Source organism: Peromyscus maniculatus, chromosome 2 (genome assembly GCF_049852395.1).
Source record: "Peromyscus maniculatus bairdii isolate BWxNUB_F1_BW_parent chromosome 2, HU_Pman_BW_mat_3.1, whole genome shotgun sequence".
Taxonomy (NCBI): domain Eukaryota; kingdom Metazoa; phylum Chordata; class Mammalia; order Rodentia; family Cricetidae; genus Peromyscus; species Peromyscus maniculatus.
This window is the reverse complement of record NC_134853.1, coordinates 40,048,155-40,069,326: the sequence shown is the minus strand read 5'-3', so window position 1 is coordinate 40,069,326 and position 21,172 is coordinate 40,048,155. Positions and strand designations below refer to the sequence as shown.

At 38.9% G+C, this 21,172-nt stretch overlaps 1 protein-coding gene across 9 annotated transcripts in view; it reads right to left on the bottom strand.

Annotated features, from left to right (window-relative positions):
• The window catches only part of Atp6v1h (ATPase H+ transporting V1 subunit H), a 111,289-nt gene that overhangs the window by 51,968 nt on the left and 38,149 nt on the right, over positions 1–21,172 (bottom strand). For all 9 annotated transcript variants that reach the window (XR_013049014.1, XR_013049017.1, XR_013049016.1 and 6 more), the window contains 3 exons: positions 15,275–15,467; positions 7,946–8,124; positions 5,043–5,168 (listed from right to left, as the gene is read on the bottom strand). Coding sequence is in view for 5 of the 9 variants with exons in the window: in XM_076563985.1 (XP_076420100.1) it covers positions 5,043–5,168; positions 7,946–8,124; positions 15,275–15,467 (498 nt within the window). In the remaining 4 variants the exon portion in view is untranslated. The remainder of the gene's footprint in view (positions 1–5,042; positions 5,169–7,945; positions 8,125–15,274; positions 15,468–21,172) is intronic.

Sequence of the window (21,172 nt, the reverse complement as noted above, 5' to 3'; positions counted from 1 at the left end):
CATCTCCAACTTCCCAGTCCCTCTCCTACTTCTTGACTGCAGATGCAGTATGACTAGCTGCCTCAAGCAAAAGATATGAAAATACATGCTCCCACATCAACTTGTACAGTAAGCATTATTGGTGGGATCACTCTTCATAAACAAGGCAGAAAGAAGTCCATGAACTTTTGGGTTATAACAGCAAGTGGTCTTATATGTACGCTGGAGTACTATCCATCTATATGAAGAAATATAGCATGGATGAACTATGAATACACAGTAAGTGAAAGACATCAGTGTCAAAAGAACAAAACCAAGATGAATGAGGGCAAGAGTCTTGTACAAAGGAGGTGGATGAGTTAGATATAGAGAAAAGAAAGGGTGAGGTCTGACAGCAATCACAATGTACTGTATATGCACAAAATTTATCATAAATTAATAAAAGATTTTTTGTTTGGTTTTTCAAGACAGAGTTCTCTATGTAGCCCTGACTATCTTGGAACTTCCTTCACAAACTAGGCTGGCCTAAAATTCAGAGATTCACCCGCCTCTGCCTCCCAAGTGCTGGGATTAAAGGTGTACATCACTACCACCCAACTAATAAAACATTTTTAAGACAAATAAATTATTACATTTATATATAAAATTTCTGTAATGGACAATTTCATAGAAACATAAAGCAGATGAAAGGTTGCTTAAGGTTAAACAAATAAGTTGTGTAAGAAGGTAACAGCTAAGGGACACTGGGATTTCTTTTTGAAGTAATGAAAATGTTCCAAAATTAACAGTACTGGTGATTACACACAACTGTAAATATACTAAAAATGACTGAAGTGTATGTTTTAAATAGATTAAGTATGTGGTATATAAATATCTCACTACAAAAGGAAGATGCACAGATTTAGTCATCTTATCATGACAAGGACAGAGCTACAGAACCCAAAAGGAAAAGCTCTTTTTGTTTTTTCATTTTGTGTGCATACATGCAGAGGCCAGAAGGCCATCTGGTGTCTTTCTCTGCCTTAGTCCCTTGAGACACAGCCTCTCACTTCTCAAATATTATTAAAGACCATCTTTAATAATCTTATTCCCAGGGGCTCAGAAGAGAGGCTGTACAAATGGCGAGAATTATTTTCAGGAAAAGAATCTAAGTACACCAAGCTCTTAGTCCATCTACCTTATTCCTCTGGGATAAGATTCTATCTACACAGCTACAGTTCTGTACTCAAGCCTAGCTCCTATCTTGCCTGATTTCTCTCTACCTTTATCTGTTGTCCCCTGTAAGTTCTATCTTAATTCTCTCATCTTAGTTCTGCCCCATCTTGGTCTTTCTCATCTCATTCTTACCCATCTCGTTCTTTCCTATCTGGCTCTTCCTCATCTTCCATCTCATTCTTCTAGTTCTCCATCTAGCTCCCCAGTCAAAACCCTCTCCAGTCAAAATCCTCCTTAAGTCTCTGAGGTTTACAGTTATATGCCCATGCAATAGCAGTGCTCTAGCCAAAGCAAGGTCATCAGGCTTGAATTCCTACAGGGTCATAAATGCAGACAAGACTTTTCCTCAGGCAGTGACAGTCAGGCTTTCTTTTTACAACCCAAAAGGGGAGGGGTAAAGGAGGAGGTCAATAGAGAGCTAATGATCGGTTAGTATATCAAAAAAGGTAAAATGTTAGGAGTCTATAATAATCATATAAATACCACTAAGGCTGTATAAGAAAGGAGGGTCTCAGCTTAATTGCACAAGAAATAAAGCTATCCACCCCGCCTGACTGAGGAGACAGGTACTATTTCCATAAGGGTATTTATTACCTTAGTTTGGCCTCAGATGCTTTAGGTATTTTAGATAAATACATTGTTAGGAGTTCTTGGAAGCACACATAGTATACAAGAAAATCATTGTAGGAATCAGCTAACATATAAAAAAGCTAAAATATCATCAACACTTCTTAAGCCATGGCTTGGCCTTTGGAGAAGTCCTTGACCTTTCCAAGTAGTAGCTTTTGTGATAGCAGCTGAATTCCTTTACATTTCCCTATAGCTTGCAGCACTCACTGAACATAGAACTTGCCAATTTTTTGGTTAGGTTAGCTGGTGGTAAGCACTGGGAATCCTCCTATCTCTGTCCACCCTCCCACATCACACCTAGCTTTTTATGTAAGTGCTAGGGATCCTAATGAATGTAGAGCAAGCATCACTCTTACCCATTGAGCCATATCCCCAACCTAGGAAGTACTATTTTCAATTAGATATCATGTAAAGAGGGGAAGAATGAATTCTGATTCCTACTTCACAACCACAATTCAACTCCAGATAGACTGGAGATCTAAATATAAGGTTAAACAACAAAGTTTCTATACATAGAATAGAATAAAAAGATAACTGCTTAGTGTATATACCATTTAATATGTTGTTTCAATGGAGAAACTATTACATACTTAAGATTTATTAATTGCCATAGCAGACTTGGTAATACTATTTAGTAAGGCTCTTCCAAAAAAGAAAGGGAAGGGCGGGCAGGCAGGCAGAGAACAATAACACACACCTGTAATCCCAGCATGGAGGCTCAGTCAAGAGGACTGCCAGGAATCCGAGGTCAAGCCTGGGCTACAAAGTGAGTCTTCACATTAAAACAAAGGGGGGGGGGTGAGGAAAGGGGTAAGAGAAAAAAGAAAAGAAAATCTTAAAAAAAAAAAAAGAAAGAAAGAAAATATGGAAAATAGCCTACTTGACTGGTATGTTCAATCCCAGTACCACAGGAAAAGATCAAAATAAAAAATACAAGGATATCCTTGTGCCCTTCAGAGGCAAAATCTTAATCAAGACATAGAAAAGCACTAGCCATATATAGAAATATTAGTAGATTTAGTCTCTTAAAGTTAAAAGCTTGTGTTTATCAAGGACACATATGCTGTGGGATGGTCTGTATGTCAAATTGCTCTGATTGGTCAATAAATAAAACACTGATTGGCCAGTGGCCAGGCAGGAAGTATAGGCGGGACTAACAGAGAGGAGAATTGAGAGAATTCTGGGAAGTGGAAGGATGAGGAGGGAGACACTGCCAGCTGCCACCATGAGAAGTAGCATGTGAAGATGCCGGTAAGCCACGAGCCACGTGGCAAGGTATAGATTTATAGAAATGGATTAATTTAAGATGTAAGAACTAGATAGCTAGAAGCCTGAGCCATTAGGCCAAACAGTTTAAATAATATAAGCATCTGTGTGTTTATTTTATGAGTGGAATGTCGGACTGCCAGGGCTTGGCAGGACCTGGAGAGAAAATTCTCCAGCTACACACATATAAAGAGTAAAATGGCATGAAACAAAATGAGAAAAGTCTCAATTAACACATGTAGCTGAAGTTTTTTCCAGTCCTGCCTGGCCCACAGTCAGAACAAATTTCTCTCACCCGTCAGTCTCACAGCCCCAACAGAGTAAACACACAGAGACTTATATTGTTTACAAACTGTATGGCCGTGGCAGGCTTCTTGTTATCTAGTGTTTTTTTTTTTTAATCTTAAATTAACCCATTTTTATAAATCTATACCTTGTCACATGGCTCGCGGCTTACCAGTATCTTACTCATGGCGGCGGCTCTTAGCATCTCCTGACTCAGCCTTCCTTTTCCCAGAATTCACTTTTCTCCTTGTCCCACCTATACTTCCTGCCTGGCTACTGGCCAATCAGTATTTTATTTATTAACCAATCAGAGCAACACATTTAACATACAGAACATCCCACAGCATTTTAGATATGATAGGATGAAAGGGTAGATTATTGAATCTACTTGTTTAAAATGTTTTCCATTGTTATGGATTTTAGTTTATTGATACAAATTTAAACTTAATTTTGTTATACTGTATATATATTTTTTTGTTTAAGGTATTATGTTTATGTAACTCATTTAGATTGTAATAGATAATTAAGAAATATAGATTAATAATTAGTCTTTTATGATAGTCAAACTTATAACATGTTAGTTAAGTTTTTTAGGTATATATAGATATATTTTAGATAGACAGGTAATCTTTAAACATTTTAAAGACCTACAAAATATGGCATTTAAAATATTTTTAAAAATTTAGACTTTCTGGACAGTGAGACATGTCTGTTCCTGACAGCACCAGATTTACTTCACAGAGGAGGATGGGCATCAAAAACACTCTATATGGAGTTTATCTTCTTTTTGGCAAAAATAGCCATTTGGACAAGAAACTGTTCTTGTCTGGACTGCTTAAAAAAATGTATCAACTGGACACGTAGGACCTATAAGAAGATGACCACTGAACTTTGTTTGAAAAAAATGGTCCTTCAGGTTCCTGCTTTGCAAAGAAAACTGCCAGACACTCTACAGGACACAGAAAAAAGTGACTGAGAGATTCTAGACCTATGGGCTAAAGACAGATGCCCCAACATTATAAAAAAAAAAAAAAAAAACTTTTGGATGACTGTCCAGGCTGCCAGCTGTCTCTGTTCACTCTTACAAGACTCCCAGAAGTTGCTTGCATCCTTCTCCCGTTTCTCGGGTAATATTATATCTTTGATGTAGTTAAAAACTAAATAGTTATAATTTCTTAGTTATAATAAAAGATAAATTAGATATAAAACTCACAAATATAAAATATATAGGATATCTTCTTTAATTTTGCCAAATACAAATAGACTAGATAATGTAATTCTTGCTTAATAATTGTTTTGTTATATGTAATTTTACTATGTAAAAGTTAAAACTTTTTGAAAACCAGACTAGCGGGTGAGAGAGATTTGTCCTGACCATGGGCCAGACAAGACTGGAAAAAACTTCAGCTACAAATACATAACAAAAAAATCATGTTCAAAATATCAAATTCCCATAAAAATAAAAGAAAAAAACTCATCAAGTTGAGCATGCACTTCTCCAAGAGAAAATGACATCTAATTGATCAAAAGCATAAAAGGCATTTAACACATTAATTCAGCAAGAAAACAAACTAAAACCACAGAAAACCTCATTCTTAGGGACAACAAAGCCAAATGTTAATGAGGATCTGAATAATTAAAAAGCATAGCATGTGACCCAAACTTACTTCAAGAGTTCATAGTTCTTCTCATTTAACCTCACAGCATTCTCTCTCCAAAATTTCTCAGACTTGTGTACAGGACTCCACTCCAGCCTTCCAGATTTAAGCTCTGAACTGTATTCATCAAATGAGCTATAAAATTTTAAGAATAAATTCCAGTTATAAAAATTTGAGTTACTCTAAAATTAAGCAAATTAACATATCACTAAATTTCATAGACTGAAGCGAGTCTTGATGACACACACCTCTAATCCCAGTACTCAGGAAGCAGAGGCAGACAGATCTCTGTTAGTTCAAGGCCAACCTGATCTACAAATCTGGTTCTAGACCAACCAAGACTACACAATGAGACTCTGTCTCAAAAAATAATGAAAATAACAACTATAAAGAATGATTGCCGCCGGGCGGTGGTGGCGCACGCCTTTAATCCCAGCACTCGGGAGGCAGAGGCAGGCGGATCTCTGTGAGTTCGAGGCCAGCCTGGGCTACCAAGTGAGTCCCAGGAAAGGCGCAAAGCTACACAAGAGAAACCCTGTCTCGAAAAAAAAAACAAAAACAAAAACAAAAACAAGAATGATTGCCCTCTATATATAAACCACTACTGTAAGTTTAAACAGTTTAATCTCCAACAAATCATAGGAACTAAGGTTCAACAATGCCAAAATTTATTGTTGTGAAATATTAAAATCATTGTTTGTTCCCAAAATCTTTACTCCCAATAAATAGATGACTATGTATTAATGGGAAAAAATGATAATTTCTACCATGACGTCAAAGCAGTGTAATTTGCCAGGTCAGTAGATATATTATTGTGAACGTATGTACAAAGCAGAGACTCTTAAAATAGCATATCCTACTATATCACAAAAACAAAAATCATGTGTATCTGTATAAATTTTAAGTATTATGACTACCAATCATATAGAAATGATTTGTTGAAATAATCTCTTTCAAAATTAAGAGCAAACAATCTGCATATATTAACACACTCAATACATTATAATTCAAAAATCAATAGCTATATGTACTTACAGTAACTCGGTTGTTTTAAATGTGGTTTAGTTACTATGAGTTGATCTGTTAACTTGATAAGATCTAGAATAAACTGAGACATGCCTCTGGCCACCACTGCAGGGCTTTGAGATGACAGTGGAATGTTCCAGAGGTGAGTCTTACTGGAAGTGGGTTACTAAGGATGGACCTTGAGGCTTTTCAGACAGATTCAATTTCCTGTTCACTCTGCTTTCTGAGTGCAGATGCAATGTGACCAGCCAGACTCCTGCTGCTGCTACTATACCTTCTCTATCTGTTACCATGTCCTTCTCATTATAGACTACATCCCTGACAGCTGTAAACTAACAAATACTTTCTCCCTTAAAAGAGTTGCTTTTGTCAGGGTATTTTATTATTTTATCACAGTAACAAGAAAGCAATGAAGACAAGGCACAAAGACTTGCCCATTTTAAACTGTACTATTCCCTAGGTTGGGATCCTGGACTGGGTAAGAAGGTGACCTGAGCACAAGCAGTCATCCCTCCCTATTTCCTGACTGTAGATGCAATATGACAGCTGCCACAGCTCCTGCCACCATGGCATCCTCCACCCCACCCCAGATTAGAGGGCACACACTTTGGAATTGAATCAACATAAACTTTTCTCCCCAAGTTTCCTGTCAGGGGATTGGATCACAGGAACTGAAGCACCAGCCTGACTCCATCTTAAGCATGGAAGCTTTTTTTTTTTTTAAAAATAAGGTCAGAATAAGTCCATTTCTATTTGCTGCAAAATTCAAGTTGACCATGCTTTACCCTCCTCTTTCTAGATTTGACATGCTCCCCACCCTAAAAAGTTTGATGAACATCTTGAATATACCCTGATAAGATATTCTGTCAAACAATTTTGAAATGTTCAGATAAACTCCTATGTAACCAAAATTCCTCTGGAAATCCCCCAGTCCTTGAAAACTCCCTGACCTTGCAGGTGTGCTTGTTCTGTTTGTTACTGTGGAGTTTGTTTTGTTTTGTTTTGTTTGCTATATAAGCCACACTTTTTCCTATGTTCAGAGCTATTTTTAAAACCATGTTTTAGGGAGATAGCCCTGTATGACAGAAAATAAAGCCAGCTTCATTTGACCAAAGAATGTAGGTTATGGTCTTTACTCTCATTTTGTGGGATTAATACATTATTTTCATTCAATGTGATAACAAAATGAGAAAAATAACTAATAGAGCCACTAAACAAACAGTATCAATACATGCTTGGACTTACTTTCAAGTACAGTTTTAAAAGATATAACCATTAATGCTGACTGACAATTCAGCATAATCAGGATATAGAGGGTAGGTTGACCAGAATGCCTGTTTGAATAGTTATTTAATATAAACAAGTAAGTATAAGGAAATTAGCATTTTTCATATTCATCCTAAACCTAATAATAAAAACAGATGTAAGTCAATATTCACCACCCAACTAGTGTTATATAAAGAAAATGATGGGAATCTCTCCAAATAAGGACAGTCAAATGCTCTAACCTATGGTTAACAATGTAGGATGCTTCAGCAGAAAACATAGTATATTGTAGGGAAATAAGATTTCCATACTTTGCAATCAATTCAAATCTACTTTAAAAGTTATATAACCCACTGTGCGCATCTATAAATCTAGCCACTCAGAAAACTAAGGCAGGATCCCTTCTGTCCAAGGTCAAACAAATCTCAACAGATTTAGTATGTAGCAATTTTTTAAAAGAATATTAATGACAGGTGTGGTGGTATATGCCTTTAATCCCAGCAGAGGTGGGAAGCTCTCTGTTGAGACCAGTCTGGTATACACAGTGAGTTCCAGGGCAGCCAGGGCTACATAATGAGACCCTATCTCAAATAATAATGATAATGATGATGATAACACACCTAAGGTCCTGGACACTCTCACCAAGTTTTTCCAAAAGAAATTTGATGTCTTCACTGATATCTTCATCATCATACTTCTGCTGCTCCAAGTTCTCCAACTGTTTAAGGACTTTGCACTGAATCATAGCCAGAGCATATTCTTGGCGAGTTTCTCTTTCAGTTGATTTTTCTAAGAAATTCTGGGTTGGACAGAGACATAGAGAAAGTATATGATATTTGCAGACATCCATCTTCCTTCTAGTTTCCCATTTAACCAATACTTTTAAGAGGTGACTCTATCTAGAATCCTTCTTTCCTGAGTTCTAAACAGAAGTCTATCTCTGAGTATGAAATACCTCTAGTTTAAATCTGAAATGTCCTCCAAAGGTCAATATTATAAAAAGTTTAACTGCTAGCCTACAGCATTTTTGTGAAGTAGTAGAACTTTTAAGAAATGCAATTTCCCTGAAGAAGTCAGATCAGTCACTGTCTGTACTACCTCAGAATTCCCAAGTCCTCTTCCAGGTCTACCTTGGTGAGTCTCCTTTACCTCCCCATACATGCCTTTTCTTCAACCAGTTAGATCTACCCAAGTCTAACAACCTGTGTACCAGGCTAGTCTAATGTCTCCAGCCTATACCATAACCAAACAGTAGGCTTCCACCAAGATGCACCCTACCTGAACCCACTCATAGATCCCTTCTGCACTGCCTCCAACCACCACACTCAGTAGCCAGATTTCTCATGTCTTCCTCCCTTGCTTTCACAGCAAAGGAGCTCTAGGCTTCAGCCAGGATCCTCCCTGCCTATCCCTCAAGCAACAAGACTTTCCCATACTACATCCAACATTTTTATCCAGCAAGATCTACCTTTCCACATTCCAAGCTTGGAACACGAAGCACATCCTGTATACCAGCCCCGTATCCTCTGTCACCTGACTTCATTCTACCTAATTCATTTCTAACCTACAGACACAACCCACCAGAATATTCTCTCTTCTGCCCCAACTTGCTCTGTACATAAAAGATTCAGAACTAAGAAAAGAGGTCCACATGCACAGAGTCAATTCTAAAACTATCAATAATATGAAAGAGTAATAAGCAAACATCTTCTCTCCAAAATCTACCAGTCCTGTAGAAATGCTTGCCAATGATAATTATCTAGATGAACTCCAAGATGCAGAATTAAAAGAACAATCTTAAATATCCTCAAAGAATTCAGAGTTTAGAGAAGACACAAAGGAACAGTTAAATGAAATCAAGGAGAAAGAACTTAAGGAGATTAAATGCCTGAGCGATGCACAAGAAAACATAAACGTAAGTCTAACAAAAATAACAGACTAACCAAAGACTTGAGAATGGAATTCAATCAGGAGATAGAAACACTCAAGATGACTCAAGCTGAAATGAAGATGAAACTGAAAAATCCAATAGTTCAACTAGAAAACTCAAAGGAAAGTCTTATAAGAAGAATAAACCAAGAGAAAATAGAATATCAGGACTAGAAGATAAAGTAGAAGATCTAGAACAAATAGGCAAGAAATATAAAAAAAAATTGTCTAAAAACACAGAAAAGGACAGACAGGAAATATGGAACACCATGAAAAAAAGCAAACCTTTGAATTATAGACATAGATGAAGGAGAAACATCTCAAATCAGTGGCATAAATCTTCAACAAGATCATAGAAGAAAACTTTCCAAAACTAAGGAAAAACTCACACATACAAATGCAAGAAGCACAGAGAATACCAAATAGACAAAGCCAGAAAAGAAAATCCCCAGAGTATATCACAGTTAAAACACTAAATATACTTAACAAAGAATGTACATTGGAAGCTACAAGAAAAAAAAAAAAACCCACAAGTCATATATAAAGGAAAACCCATCAGAATTAACAGCTGATTTTTTTAATGGAAACTTTGAAATCCAGAAGATCCTGAAACAATGCATTCCAAGTCCCCAAAGACTCTGATGGCTAACCTAGACTAATACAGCCAGAAAAACTATCTACCATGATTGAAGAAGAAAACTTCCCACAACATAAACAGCCTTTAAAAAATTGTATCTAACAAATCAAACCGAAAGAAAATACAGCAAACATTATTTCAGGCTGTAGAGAGGAATGAGTACAGCAGAGACACTGTAGAAAGAAATACATTAAAAATAATTAAAACACAAAATACCAATGAGAACACAAACAACACCAAAAAATCCACAACACAATGATGACAATTAATACACACATGTCATTAATAACTTGAAATATCAATGTACTCAATTCTTCAATCAAAAGTGCAAATCCAAACAGGGGGAGGGGACAACATACAGAGAAACTCTAGACAACAAAGCTGATAGTCAGCATCTGCTTTAGTCACGACATTCAAACATGCCAATTAACTTTAGGAACTGAAATTGAAAATGTAATTATAAGTCCAGCACTTACTACAAATAAGTGGAACTGACATTTTCAAAAATAAAATTCATTCAGTTTAACAGAAGAAAGAAATGATGACTGGCAATGGGTACACATGTTCAGTTTATAACAGTTCGGCAAGCTTCCTTAGGCATTCAGCACAAAAGTTTTCTTCTGAGTTTAAAGACATGGGAGAAAACATGACTAGATCATGATCAGACTACCTCTTCAGTTAAATGTTTTTTAAGGAAATTTGAGGATGATTTTTACAATTCCCCAACTATTTGATGATATAAATCAGATGGCTTTACCATATCCTTATATAAGGACCCACCAGAGAACTGTAGGCAGAATTTCTGAAAATGAGACAGATCTGAGAACATATATGTCTAAAGACATTGCTTTGAGGTTTGGCCCTCAGTTTATAGCAGAAATTATTACTGGATGTCTCAGCTGGTCTTCAATATATGCCAGAATCCTGAAGAAGTGGGCTCAATGTCAGTGAAGGAATGAAAGTGTCAGTAAGGGCAAACAGGCAAAGAACAAAAGCTTCCTTCTTCTATGTCCTATATACAGGCTAGTACCAGAAGGTATGGTCCAGGTGATTAAAGGTTGATCTTCCCACTTTAAATGATTTAATCAAGAAAATTCCCCACAAGTATACCCAGCCAGGGATTTTCATTAATTCCAAATGCAATCGAGTTGACAACTAAGAATAGCCATCACATCAGGCTAGCCACAAATTTACTACAGAGTCAAAAATGACCTTACACATCTGCTGGTCCTGTCTCTGCTTCTGACATCCAGGGATTACACATCTGAGCCAAAATGCCCAGGTTAAATAACATGTTTACATCTTAGATATTAGTAAAATAGTAGTGCTGCTCACTACAAATCACATCTGTTCTTACTCCATGTTGATTTAGTAAGAGCACAGCATTAAGAGAAGAGAGTTTTCTGGAATAGGCAAATTTCTATGATTTGATGAGGAAAATGCCAGGAAAAAATACAGCTAGGTATTTACAACTGGTAGGGTGTGGTGGTATTCTAATTGTACTGAAATGTGATTTTAATTGTATGTTAATAAATAAAGTTGCCCGGGGGTCAGAGCTATTAGAGCCATAGACAGAGCGTGGTGGTGGTGGTGGTGGTGGTGGCGGTGGCGGCGGCGGCGGCGGCGGCGGCGGCGGCGGCGGCGGCGACACACGCCTTTAATCCCATAGATCTCTGTGTGTTCAGGGATACAGCCAGCATTGGAGACATATGCCTTTAAGACCTAGAGGGCTGTACATACAGACAGTGACGAGGCAGTCACATGTTTGGGTTTACAACCAATGAGAAGGCAGAACAAAATACTATGAAAAGACAGACACACAGGAAATAGCTCTCTTTCGGGAAGCTAGGACCACCACAGGAGGAAGGGTGAGATTTTAGCTCTGAGCTCTGACCTCTCAGCTTTCTCTTTTACATTGGTTCTGTGTTTCTTATTTAATAAGACGGTTGGTTACATCTACAGTAGGGCACTTCATCTGTTATCTCATTGAACCACCAACCAATCATGAAGTAAGTTAAGTATTACTAATTACCCTCTTCTGAGGAAAGAAGCTTCTCAAGTTCTACAGCTAGGGTGGCTCTCAACATGAGTCATTGAGTGCTAGAATGCACATCTACGTCTACTCCATTTGGAACTCTCTTCAGGGCCAAACCAAGAAGAAAATTAGAAAAGAGCTATGTTGCCCTACTTCTCAATCGTCAATGCCAATTGATACTTGACCCAGAGAGCTCTCAAAAGAATCTGTCTCATTTTAGAGTTCTGTGACACTCTGAGATTTGTGTACTATAAACATGGTGACTTCCTCAAGTTACCCCATCACCCAAAAGATTTAAGTGAAATGCAAAGGCCCTGAGAAAAGGTTATATTTTTCTCAGTCATCTTTGCACATCCTTGGTAACACACTGCTTTCCAGTATCTGGCCTTCAATAAGTAGTATATACATGGACTGACCATCAACAAAATGATACATGAGACAAAGGGGAGGGGATAAAAACAAAACTGAAAGGAGGTATATAACATGGACAAGCACTTCTTTCTTGCATGATATTACAATGTCAAGGGATACTGTCTTCTAACAGTCACCAAGTGCACAATAATGATCCAAAATGGAAAAAAGGAGGACCTAATCGAGAACAAAAAATTGAAGAAGGTCTGAGGACGGTCAGGTGAAACAGATACCAAACAAAGCTTAAAGCAGCTCCGGTCAGACTTTAAATCTTGGCCCAGTACTACAAAAGATCAGTATCTTGAGTTCCACCACCCCTGCCAAATCAACCCTCAAAATGTTATACAAATAGAGCCAGTGAGATTGCTCAGTGGGTGCCTATCATCAAACCTGACAACCTGAGCCTGATCCCAGAACCCATACAGTAGGAGAGAGGCCAAGGAAATGAAAAGCATGGACGTCACCCCCAGAATCCAGGAACTTCCTTCTCTGTCCACAAAGCTGCACTCAGAGCCAACCTGAGTGCACTCTGCTGTCATCAATACTAATTACATCCTAAGTGCTGATAACATAGACTCTGTCAGCTATGGAATCCCCTACTTTCCAATGTCCACTGTGATGTATCCAGAGTCAATGCCATCAATCTTACCCAAGTATGAACCCTAGGAGCTACAATAACAATCAGCCTGCCAAGGCAAGCTCACAGGTATAATAGCGGCATAAATGTCATCACAATAACTAATAGCTTTCTGTTTGGATTTAAGACCCACCCCACAAGATGAAACCCATACTTGGCACTAAGCCAATAACCTCTGGCTAGACAGAACATAGGTCTTAGGGGAGAACATACTACTATTATTCTGCTAAATGGACATCAAACAAATCGTAATGGCCTACCATAGCACAGATTATAGCATCTCTTAACCCTCTGCTTATACAGAGACTCACAACTAGCCGAGGTATAGAGAATAAGACTTCAGAATGCTCAAGCCTAAGTAGAACATATGTACTATACTCCCTCTTCCAAAGGGAATGGAAGATAGCATTGGGGAAGAGAGAGTAAATCCCACTAGCTGAGGAGCTATTAACAACTGTGAGCTTCTGGGGAGAGAAAGGATCAGTTTTCTCAGCAGCCCCTGATGTTGACCATGCTCCAGTGGAAAGCTACACATCTAAGAATATTTGGTCAACACAAATTGACCTTGATGGGAAAAGAAAATCCAAAAAAGGATACAAAACTGTTTGGGAAGGGAAGAGAAGGTAGACTTGGAAGAGTTGAAAGAAGGTAAACATGATCAAAACACTTGTATGTATGAAATTCTCAAAGAACTAATAAAAGAAAATAAACAAAAAAAGATGTTTCACTTTATTATTAACAGAAGGAAAATTTAACACAATGGTTTCATTCTTCACAGAAGATTCTATAAAAACTAAGAGGGATAATGTTAAGTATTAGTAAGACAAAAGAACAACAAACTCAATACACAGCAGATGGAAATGTAAGCTGCCACATTTTTGAAAGCTATTTGGTATTAACTATAAAAAAAAATGTTTTTAAAAGAAAGTGTATTCCTTTGGTTCAGCAATTAGATACCCAGAACCATATATAAAATTATTCAGGGAAGTATAAAATAAACTTTAAATACCTCATGCCCCCACCCGATAGGGCAACAGTTAATACTTACAGTAACAAAGTCGAATACAACACAACTAAAGGAATACTGAAGATCTATACAGAAAGAAATTAAAGCATATATATTACATATTGTAGAAGCTACAGAGAGGGCTCACCAAGGACACTTCCTGCTCTTCTAGAGGACCCAGGTTCAGTTCCAAGAAATGACACTGGACAGCTGACAGCCTGTAACTCTAGCCCTACGGGATCCAATGCCTGCTCCTGGCCTCTCGGGGCACCCAGACATGTACATCCCTCTCATATATGCACATAATCATAATTTTTTATTTTTAAAAGAATAAAGTTGTAGAGCCCTATGTTATCTTTATTTGTAAATATAAATCAAAATCATACACCTATTTATATATTTACATCTACAGGATTAGAAATGTCTAGCAGATATTAGTGACTATTATTTGACAAATCTGATAATACCACTTACATTTGCAAAACACAACTATACTTCTTTTTGTCTTTGACTTCTTGCTGTTTATTTTAAGTAAACACAAAAACAAACGGTTCAAAGCAGATTCTGAAGCAAACCACCTGTATTTGCAAATCAGATGCTTACTGGGAATGCCACCTCTGTCTTCAGCATTCCCATTTGCAAAGCAAAGATCAATCCAAATACCAAGATCCTCATATATTAACAACAACAATAGTCATTATAATAAGGCTCTGGAATTCCTGAGAAGGATACCTGTCAGAGTAATAAGCAGCACATGAAACATGTTCAGTAATATCACTTGGGTAGACAACTTCCAGAAACACATCTGAATCCTAAGGCAACCAACAAAATGACCAAGCAGACAACTGATTCACGAAAGACAATGGCTTTAAGGAAACATTTAACAATACTTTATGTGATATAACAAAGCTACTTTCTTATACTCATGCTTCCTCATCTTCAAGATCATTTTTATAACTGACAAAATTCTAATATCCTGACAACATAATTGTAATGTTTATGTATTTGAAGTCTTACAGTTGACTCAGAAGCATGCTGCTACTCAGGAGACCTACGATCTGAAACATAACTCCAGACTAAAATACAGGTCCTGAGAGGACTCCTTTAATACTCCTGCAGTAGTCACCTTCACAAAAAGGGACTTTCTCCATCTGAATACAGCCAAAGTACATTTCTTCCACAAGACACACATTCCATTCAGTTACATGGCTTATTTCTCACCTTTCAAAGATGTATCACAGCAAAAAAAGCTACACAAATACACACAACAACAACAATCTCTCTGAGTACTTACACGGAATGCTGCAAGAATGATTCTTGTTACTTTCTCTTTGACAGACTCTTGAAGGATGTCTGACAGAACAGGAATGATATTGTAGCGACGAAGGTGTTCACACATTTGAGGACTGAATGCCAGGAGCCATATGGAAAAAATCATTTGATACTGGAGTTGAAAGCCACACTTGTTACTCAAAACGCCCATTATACTGAAAAAGAGCAGAGGGGGAACAAAACATTTCATACAACAGCACACCAAAAACAAAGGAGCAAGTCACTGGACTGTCCTCAGCTCCCTTCCTCACAGCTATGGCACTCGCACAGGACTCAGCTAACTCCCAGGTGGACGACAACTCCCTCGGACGACCTTCATCCTCCCTTGGGAAGCAGAACTGCTGCAGGAAACAGTGAGAATGAAGAGTGAATGCCACAAGGACTGTAGCAGACAGAGCCGACAGGGAGTGGAGACAAAACGAATGCACATCTCTCAAGTAACTTTTATATCAAGGTTTTGAGTGCAGACAACCAAAGGAAGAATTTTAAATAGGTTAAGAAACCCAGAAAAAATGAGGCAATGACTTTTGGAAAGAAATACAGCCTGTCACAGAATTTGGGGACCAGAAAAATGTCAGAAGCTTCTAGAAAACTAGGGAACTACTTTCATTTGAAGTGAAAGGGCTTTTCTCCTTGTCCTGAAGGAGAGAATATATAAAAGAAAAAAAATCTAAGGATATACCCCTGAGGAATATCTAGATTCAACAAAGAGGAGAAATTACCAAATAAGACAAATAAAATGACAAATAGAACTAAGGAAGCACAAAATCCACAAAATGTCCAACAAAGTGTCCCCCAAATATAAGCTATAGCTTTGAGCAAATATATCAATTCATCAATTTAAAAAAGTGCATCATACTAACCCAAAATGTAAAGATCAAAAAACTGTAAGGAGGGGAAGACATCTGCACTTTGAATTTTCTGTTAATCTAAAGTTATTCTAATAAAACTCTCAAATTTTTAAAAATCTAACAGCTATGAATTCAGGAGGAGATATATATCTGTATCAATTCTATATTTTTGTGATTTGTATATATTTCTGAGTTTATTGGACTATTCCTAATTTTCTCATACATTGTTTTTTCTGCCTGGAGGAGTTCTTTTCAGATTAGGCTGTTATATAAACTTGTTTTATTAAATACTATCAGCATCTCAACTGCTCCAAAATTATGCATTTTTATAGAATCAACACCTTAATACTTGATTCCTTTGCTCTCTTCTCGTAACTAAGTCAAGCCTTCTATACTTTGCTTTGCTGATGCCCTAGATACCATCTGGGTTAGATGCTAGGTCCCCGTATGGAAAGCTAGAGGTTAACTATAAGGGCAGACAAAAGGTACTTGCTGTGAGCATCACCCAGGCAAATACTTCCTCACAGGGTCGCACATCTTTCCCATGGCAGTAGCCAATTCAGTTACAGTTGTTCCAGGTCTAACAGAAAAAGGCTCACTTCACAGCCTCAGAGACACCATCACCAGCCATCAGTGCACCTAGCGAAGAGGCCTTGGTCCCTGAATAAGGTTCTTTCTCAGAAATCACAGACATCAACATCAGAGGATGGCCTCCTTCTCAAAGGTCTAAATTTCATCTTTACTCAGTCCTCCAAGAATGTGAATTTCTGTGATCCTAACTCCAGCCCTAGAGATTATGGTGATATTTTATTTGTGCTGAAATGTGATTTTATTTGTATTTTAATAAATAAAAGTGTCTGGGGGTCAGAGCTAATAACAAACCATTTAGCAGAAGTCTGGCAGTGGTAGTACATGCCCTTAATCCCAATCACATGACAGGCAGATGTGGTGGTAATCTAATTGTACTGAAATATTATTTTGATTGTATGTTAATAAATAAAGTTGTCCGGGGGTTAGAGCTATTAGAGCCATAGCAAGAGTGTGGCGGTGGTGGCACACGCCTTTAATCCCATAAATCTCTGCGTGTTCAGGGATACAGCCAGCATTGGAGACATATGCCTTTAAGACCTAGGGGGCTGTACATTCAGACAGTGACGAGGCAGTCATGTGTTTGGGTTTACAACCAATGAGAAGGCAGAACAACATACTATAAAAAAAACGAACAGACAGGAAGTAGGTCTCTTTCGGGAAGCTGGGACACCGCAGGCGGAAGGGTGAGATTTTAGCTCTGAGCTCTGACCTCTCGGCTTTCTCTTTTACATTGTTTCTGTGTTTCTTATTTAATAAGACGGTTGGTTACATCAACAGGCAGATCTCAGTGTGTTCATGGATACAGCCAGCATGGAGACACATGCCTTTAATCTCAATACCAACCATAGAGACCTGGAGGTCTGTATAGACAGGCAGTGACGAGGAGGTCATGTGGTTGAGTTTACAACCAATGAGAAAGCAGAACAGAAAGTCAATAAAAAGACAGACACACAGGAAGTAGGTCTCTTTCTCAGGGGAAGGACAGCAGGGGCAGTAGGTGGTAAGAAGATGGTCTTGGTCTCAGCTCTTAGCTACTGCTCTCAGACCTCTGGGGTTTTTAACTTTGCATTTGGCTGTGTGCTTCTTATTTAATAAAACTGTTCAGAATTATATCTACAAGAGATGGTATCATGCTTTGCTTTAGTTTCAGAAGGAAAAAAGTTAGTAAATATATATCTGGTTAATTCTTCATATCCAATTAGCCTCTAAAAAAATTTTTAATTGTCACTGTTAGCATTCTGAACCACCTCTTGGGGCCGCCCAGGGTCCTGACATCATTTTACTCTCCTGTTAAAAAAAAATAAAATAAAAAACCCTCCCCCTCCTTCTTCTGCTTTTCATCTCTCTGTTCATGAGGCTGCGCACCTCTCCCTTTCTCTTTCTCTCTCCCTTCAAAAATAAAAACTTTCCATGTGGCTGCTGTGTAACTTTCCACAGCGCCACGCTGCCGTCCGCTGAGCCCACATGGCATGTCTCACCCTCTGTGGAACACCTTTGGTCCAAACCCAACAAGGCCTCTCAAGCACCAGTTCACAACATTAGCATTGGTGCCCTGACACAGATAGGCCCTCCTGGCAGCCCCTCGAATGCCAGGATCCTGAACCCAGACTACCCACAACAGGCTCCAGCTCATCCGATTGCTCACCACTCCATTCACAAACGGCAATCACGTAAGTTTCAATTGGGTTGTTCCACCCTCTCCAGAGCTGCTCACAGCTCCTTTAGGCCCTTCTGGCTTTTGCAACACAATTCCTGACCTTTTCCTATGGATGAGATCCCTCTCGGAGCTCGGTTCTCATCTCCTCGAAAACCCTAGTTCTAGGTGCTGAGACTCCCCTGGCTAAGCCTGACCCCCATTGAGTATAGCAATGGCCCTCTTTGATGGCATGGTCCTCCTTCTGTCCTCCCCCTATCCCTGGGGACGCCCACAGCTACAGGCTGTAGTGACTCCTTTCCCCCTCTCATCCATGGGAACAGTGCTGTATTTTTACATTTACGGCTAAGGTGAGGGATCAGGGCCTGCCCCTCCCAAAACCTCACTCTGAAGTGGACTTTCACTCTTGTTTTCCTCCTCCCTCAAACCTCTTCCACTAACTCTGCTGCATGTGGTGTGTTTGCTTGGTGGTATACCTTGACAGGGCCACCAAAGGTACCCACTTACTTTCCTCCACCAGTGGTAGATCTGCTCCCTCCCACCTGTAACAAGTCTGCTTTTCCATTCAGGGTGGCTTTGCCTTCCATTCAGAGACCACCACTCTGTCTCTGGCAGCGCTACCCGCCTCTGACCATCACCCTGGATGTGAGACTGGCCTCAGTATTTCTTGGGCTAGACAATCAGGGAACTGAGAAAAAATTCTCCACTTTCTTTCTTTTCCCTTCCTTACTCAACTCCTGTTTAATATCTCCCTCCCTCTCCCTCTCTCTCTCAAATATGCATTTTACTTTGATTTACTTATTTAAAAAAAACACGTTTTGAGCAGCAACCACATGGCTCTCCTCCATCTTGACTGGTGACCTCATCATGATGCAGATGGCCATGTGGCTGGCAACCATCTTTTACTAAGGCTTACTAAAATTAAAAATACATTTTGTCTTGATGACCTCTCTGTTCATTTTATCTCCTTCTAGAGCAAGGAAGCAACAAGCCTCAAATATTTGAATTGGCATGGACTTTTTGTATGATGACAGAGATGTAAAGCTATATGTGATTCAACACTGGTTTATACTATACTCTGTATGATAATATAAATTTAAACTTATAAAGATCTATTCAGATTAACAAAAGCTAACTTAGAGATTTACACCTATTTCTTCTAGAAAACTTAAATAAATGATGTCATATGTTTGATAAATGGGGTAACTAATAAACAAGATATATATTCTATGATGGAGTTTCTGATCCCCTGAGAGGGTCCTTTTCTCAAAGGATCATTTTCTCAGAGTTGGGCCACACCCCAACTCACAAGCCATTTTTCTCTTGTTCCCATTTGGCCCTGAGATCTTTACCCTGTCACTCTTCTTTGCCTTCTCAGGAGCCAGTTAAGTCCTAGTCTTATGAAAGCTGCTAATGTTGGCTTTAAATACGTGGTGCTGATTATCATTCAAGAAAGGTCATGAGGCAAAACAAAACCCATTATCAGAGCTTTACTGGGGGGGGGGGAGACACACAGAAGAGAGTGACCAGGCCTGGGAAGAGGCATGTACAAGGGGGGAGGGGAGAGCAGACAAGAAGGGGGAGGAGTCTGTGTCCGGCTTTTAAGGATTCCCCTGCACATGCGCAGGTGGGCTTATGGAACTATACTACTCATGCACTGATTGCATGCCTGTGCTGCTCGCATATTATATTAATATTAATTAATATTAATATTTAATTCATTACAACTAATTTCCATTGTAATAAAAGCTACAGTCATATGAAATTCCTTAGGAAGATATAATGAAATCATTATTCTTTCTGATTACACTGCCCCCAATACTGCAGCATCTTTTAGGACGGTGCAAGTTGGAATGAGATCTCTTTGGGTTTCTGCACAGAAAAGAGTGTCAGACCCATGAAACTGCTAGTCTTAGACACAGGTAGCTCATAGTACCTATCCAGTTTGCACAAACCATATAGTTTATGGCAGGCAGCTACAGCTATGGTTTGAAAGTCTGTGCCCTCCAAAATTCATAAGTTAAAATCATAAACCCCAAATTGACAGTGTGGTGACACAGAGCTTTGGGCAAATTAGGTCACACAGGGAGAGCCTTCATAAGTATCAAATAAAAGAGCCTAAGAGAGACCCTCTGCCCTCCCGTTATCCGAGGTTACAGCTCACCATACATCTATTCTCCTAGTGCCTTGGTCTTGGACTTCCCAGGCCCAGAACTGTGAGAAACAAATTCCCATTGTTTATAAGCCACTCAACCCTCAGCACTTCAGTTTAGGTAACGACTTTCTTGTCAGATGTCTGGGATGTTTCCTATGCTGTGGTCATTTGGATGAACTCTCCTCAGTAGGTCTCCTGCATTTGAATGCTTGGTTCTCAGTGACTATTTGTGAAGCATTATGAGGGGTGACCCTTTTGGAGGAGGTCTATCATTTGGGGCAGGTTTTAAGGTTTTAAAAGTCTCTTGACATCCCCAGTACATTCTCTGCTTCCTGCTTGAAGTTCCAGGCGTGTGTTCTCAACTATTGCTACAGCACCATGCCTGCTGTCATGCTCCCTACCTTGATGGTGATGCACTCATCCCTCTGGAATTATAGCCCCAACCTTCCTTGGTCATGGTGTTTTATCATAGCAATAAAAGTAACTAAGAAGAAGGTGGTGGTGGCATATGCCTTTAATCCCAGAACTTGGGAGGCAAAGGCAGGCAGATCTGAGTTTGAGGCCAGCCTAGCCTACAGAGTGAGTTCCAGGACAGCCAAGGCCCTGTCT